At 30.6% G+C, this 4,717-nt stretch overlaps 1 protein-coding gene across 2 annotated transcripts; it reads right to left on the reverse strand.

Annotated features, from left to right (window-relative positions):
* Positions 1 to 1,094: 1,094 nt before the first annotated feature.
* LOC105199536 (DDRGK domain-containing protein 1) lies at positions 1,095 to 4,449 on the reverse strand. 2 transcript variants are annotated; one of them, XM_039458586.1, is made up of 3 exons: positions 4,196 to 4,396; positions 3,659 to 3,907; positions 1,095 to 2,748 (listed from the first exon to the last, which is right to left on the reverse strand). In XM_039458586.1, exon 3 carries the CDS (start codon positions 2,744 to 2,746, stop codon positions 1,955 to 1,957), a length of 792 nt encoding a protein of 263 aa, XP_039314520.1. In that variant the 5' UTR covers positions 2,747 to 2,748; positions 3,659 to 3,907; positions 4,196 to 4,396; the 3' UTR covers positions 1,095 to 1,954. The 2 variants fall into 2 exon arrangements, with proteins under 2 accessions (XP_039314520.1, XP_011164983.1); XM_011166681.3 differs by lacking the exon at positions 3,659 to 3,907 and having other exon boundaries at positions 4,196 to 4,449.
* Between the last annotated feature and the right edge of the window lie 268 nt (positions 4,450 to 4,717).

Genomic DNA, 4,717 nt, shown 5'->3' on the forward strand with positions numbered 1-4,717 from the left:
ACCGCCATTTTGGGACCGCTCTAACGTCATCAAACATAGAGTCCGTAGAAGTAGAGAGTCTGGACATCTCGGGGTTCCACGTGATTGGATACACGTGATTGTGCACCTAAAATGGCAGCACCAATACGGATCCCTGTTTAATCCTCTTTAGCCAATGCGATAACAGCATACAACACGTTCAAGTGCACACAACGATAAACATACACACACATAAAGCTCACATACATACACTGACATAATCATCACCGACATTTTAGGAACAGATGTCCAGACTCTCTACTTCTAGGGACTCTAATCAAACACCATTCGTATCATTCTGCAAACAGCTGTGGTCTGCATATGGCTGCTCGTTTAGCCAATCAAGTATCAATCAGGTTACCAATCAGAGTTTTGGACATCAATGTCGCTTCTCTCTTTATATAAGACTCTACTTGAGATGAGATAAATATATATTCGATCGTAAGAAAGAGAGAGACGACAAAGAAATTAATTCAAAAAGAGCAGCAACACGAACAGGCCTATTGTGAGTGGTTTATGTGCTATCTAGAGTCCTATATAAAGAGAGAAGCGACATTGATGTCCGAAACTCTGATGGGTAATCTGATTGATACTTGATTGGCTAAGCGAGCAGCCATATTGTGACCACAGCTGTTTGTAGAATGATACGAATGGTGTTTGATGACGTTAGAGCGGTCCCAAAATGGCGGTGGAGGACTCAATTGGATACTGAAGGCTGTGGTGAGGGTTCGATGTCGCTTCTCTCTTTATATAGGACTCTAATCTCAAGTGCAAAAATTTTTAGGGATTTCAAGCAACTCGAACAGACCTAATGGCAGATGCCTAGAGATTTTCCGCAAGTTGGGTTAGATAAGTTAAGATGATTGGTTGGTGGGCTATTGAGATGTGCGCTATCAGAACCCTTCCAAAAGCAAGATGTAGATGGTTTTAAATTATAAAGTGGAATCAATTGAAATAAAAGTACGTAAATGGAAGTGTTAGTAAAAGAAAAATTTAATAATATAGGAGTTCAAATTCATAGTTACTGTCGACATATTAATTTATATTATAGATAAAAATTAATAAAGTAATAACAATTTTATACTCTCGTTATTTCTAAACAATAGAATAACAGGTCAATAAACGAACTATTAAAAAAGATATATCAAATATGTTATAATTTGATAACACAATATTGAACTATAATAAAAGGAACTTTGCTTAGTCATTTTCAATCTAATAACAATAATTTATATAAACTTAAACATAATATAAATATACAAAAATGCTGAATATTGAGCATATCAAAGTTTTTATATATAATTGCAATATTGACGAAATGTTTTCTTTATGATGTTATCCCATGAAAATTTTGTATATGTTCCATGGCCATCAGTTGATTCAGATATTTAACAGAATGCGTTTCTCAGTTTTTGACAATACTTCTATTCGCTATCACTATTGACGAGCCAATAATTGATGGAACATATGAAAAATCAATTCATTGCATACATAATTGGCACATGCTGATTGACACACATGTTCCTAACAAGATTTGATCTTAATTTTGGACATTGTTAAATTGTTTTACGAAATGACATCATTAAAGAAAACATTTCATCAATATTGCGATTATACACTTATATAAGAACTTTGATACGCATCCAATGATTTCGATATTCAGTGTTTTCATATATTTATATTACGTTCAGATTTATATTATGTAAATATTGTAAATTATTCATATTAGGCTGAAGATGAGGCAAAACATTCCTGTTATTATAGTTCAATACTGTTATAAAATTATAATATATTTGCTATATCCTTTTAATTGCTCGTTTATTGACCCATCTTTCTATACCATTCTTTTATTAGAGTATTACTTTCTTACTATATACAATAATCATATTCGTTTATTACTAATCAGTACATGTACAATAAAAACTTAAAGTACCATCTAACTAACTGAAATGCTACAGTTTTTTGTAGGAGTTAAATTAATTAGATTATTTGAATTTTCAGCTAATTCACTAATACTAACTCGACCACGTTGTCGCACAAACTTAGCGACAATTTTAAGTTCATCTTCCGAAATATAAATAAATTTGCCTCTATCATCAATTACGCCGGTTAAATTACCATTCGCTTGTAGTTGTTGAATTCTTTCAACTACATTTGCTGTCTTCAATCCAAAATGTGCAGCTAGATCTTCTAAAACCAGTACCTTGTTCATCTTTATATATGCAAGAAATTCTTGCAATATATTTTCCTCGCATTCCTTATTTTTTTGTCCATAACCTTCCTCCTCTATGTTAAAAGCTTCCTTCATCTTCAAATATTCTTCATACTCTCGTTTCTCTTTTTCCTCTTTAGTTTTCTTTTCCACTTCTTCCATTTGTATCTGTTCAGCGTGTTCCTTTTCAGCCTGTTTTTCTCTTTCTTCTTGTAAAAGTTGATCTCGTTTTTTACGTTCCTGCCTTTCTCGTTCAGCTGTCTCTCTTTGGATCTTCTTTTCAGCTTTAGCTGCTAGTTTTGCCCGTTTCTTTGCTCCTACCTTATGTTCTGGCAATTCTGCTTTGTCATCATCGTCGTTATCTTGGTCAACGTCGTTATGTCTATTGTCCTCTTCAGGTCGGTAATTAGCATTTCCCTGCATACGACGTCTGACATTTCTTACAGCACCTACTCGCCTCAATGGTCTAGCTTCAGCCATACTAGCATCTCGAGCGTTGACTCGTACTTTCCGCATAGCTAAAGATAAAACATGCTTATTTATTGCTATTGAGGCACCTTTGCAATTATTTTCTTTAATAAACAAAATATATCAAACATCTTTTATATTTTTAATTATATTTGAATGAATTATCTAGATTTAAATTTACTAGTTTAGTAAATCTAATTTATCGATTCAATGAAAGATGTTTTTAATTACATTAAAAGTTAAAAATTATCAAAAACTGCAGATTTTCTAGATTTATTCTTTTTCCCTTAATAAATGGCAAAAAAATTTAATCATAAATACTCCAATTTTGATTCTGAACAGCTATAAAGAACGAAACAAATGAATAACTTGGCTTATGCAGCATAAATTATTACATTTTATTGCAGTTTTAATCATTTAAATAACTTATACAAATAAATAAACTTTTGTAATAAACTAAATTTTTATTAATTTTATTAATATAAATTCATAATGTTACTATATCATAAAATTTATATATAAGTTGACAGTTATCTAGAATACTCCAATTATTTCCAATTTTGACAAAGTTAGTTTCATTTGACTTGTTTTTGCACAAAATGAGTAAATCTTGCATACCAAAGTTTTCATTTTTATTCATTTTAAGTTCATGATAGACTGATCAATTTAATAAAGCAGTTTTAGGAAAAATTTAATGAAATCTTATTGATAATAAAACCTTGTCTAGAAGCCTTTGTTAATCTTTACAGAATATCTATTTTTAATATATAGTAAACTCAGTTTAGTAAAGTGAAAGATTTTAACATTATATTTTAAATATACAGTATATTTTTAAATATACAAGTATATTTTATATAATTAAAACAGTATAATTTTAAATTTCATAAGTACACTTTTTTTAGCACAGCATATGTACAGCGCATACTCATATCGTTGCATTTAGTTGACAAATTTTCTAACCTATGCAACTATCAACTTCAACGATTAATCTCGGTTCGCGGAGCAGAGTAACTTTTTTCTGTCAAATTCATTCTTCTTTGCTTGTCCTTGGATATCCGTTTTCTATGAAGACTGTAGTACCATACTTTTAAATTTGTCAGATTCGTTCATTTCATACAGAACACGTCGAATGACTAATTTTGTCAAAATTGAAGGTGGTGGAGTATTCTGGATAATTATCAATATGTTATGGTTATTTTACTTAAGAATCTAAAATAAACAAAAAATTAAATAACTTTAAAACCGATATTATGCTCAAAATTTACACGGATATTCAAACATAATGGTAGAGCACTATGAAATTTTTGATAATACTAAGTTGTGACACATGCACGCATCATTAAATTTTCGCACTATATATTATTTAATTCACAGTCTAAGGTTAAGTGACAACAGATGGTTCCGAGAAATAAATCGCAAAATGATTTCATATGTAAAACGACTAGTTTATGAAGAAAGCTGTATATGACTTATCAAACAAGAATATATTGCATTTACTTTGTAAGAAAACTGTACATATGACAGTTAATAAAATAATCGCCGCAGCGACAAATGTTAACAGATAGACGTCCATTCTTAACAAAAATCACAACAATCTACAATTTTATATGTATATGTTTTGTGATCTACAACAATCTTTTGTGATCTACAACACTACTGGTCCATGATGTAAAAAACAAGGTGAAACCATGATGTAAAAAGAAAGATGAAACAAGTAACCAGATGCGCAGTAGACCATACTCTAGACCAATCAGAAGTGGGTCCAAATTTTGAGATTCAATATGGCTACGGTTCCGTAGTGGGGCGTATTTATATTTGTATTTATACGTGAATCGGAGAAATTCAAAGCTACTTAAAAAAGGAAAAACGTGAAGGTAAAGTTGAGACTTTGTACATTAATGAAAATTGTGATAATTGATATTTCAAATTTTTTAAACTTGAATTAGAAGAAATTTGGAAAATTATAAGAATGAGCTTATGTGTATGGCTAAATTGTTGTATTTTATGTTTATAACAACA

This window comes from Solenopsis invicta, chromosome 16 (assembly GCF_016802725.1).
Source record: "Solenopsis invicta isolate M01_SB chromosome 16, UNIL_Sinv_3.0, whole genome shotgun sequence".
In the NCBI taxonomy this organism is placed as follows: Eukaryota; Metazoa; Arthropoda; class Insecta; order Hymenoptera; family Formicidae; genus Solenopsis; species Solenopsis invicta.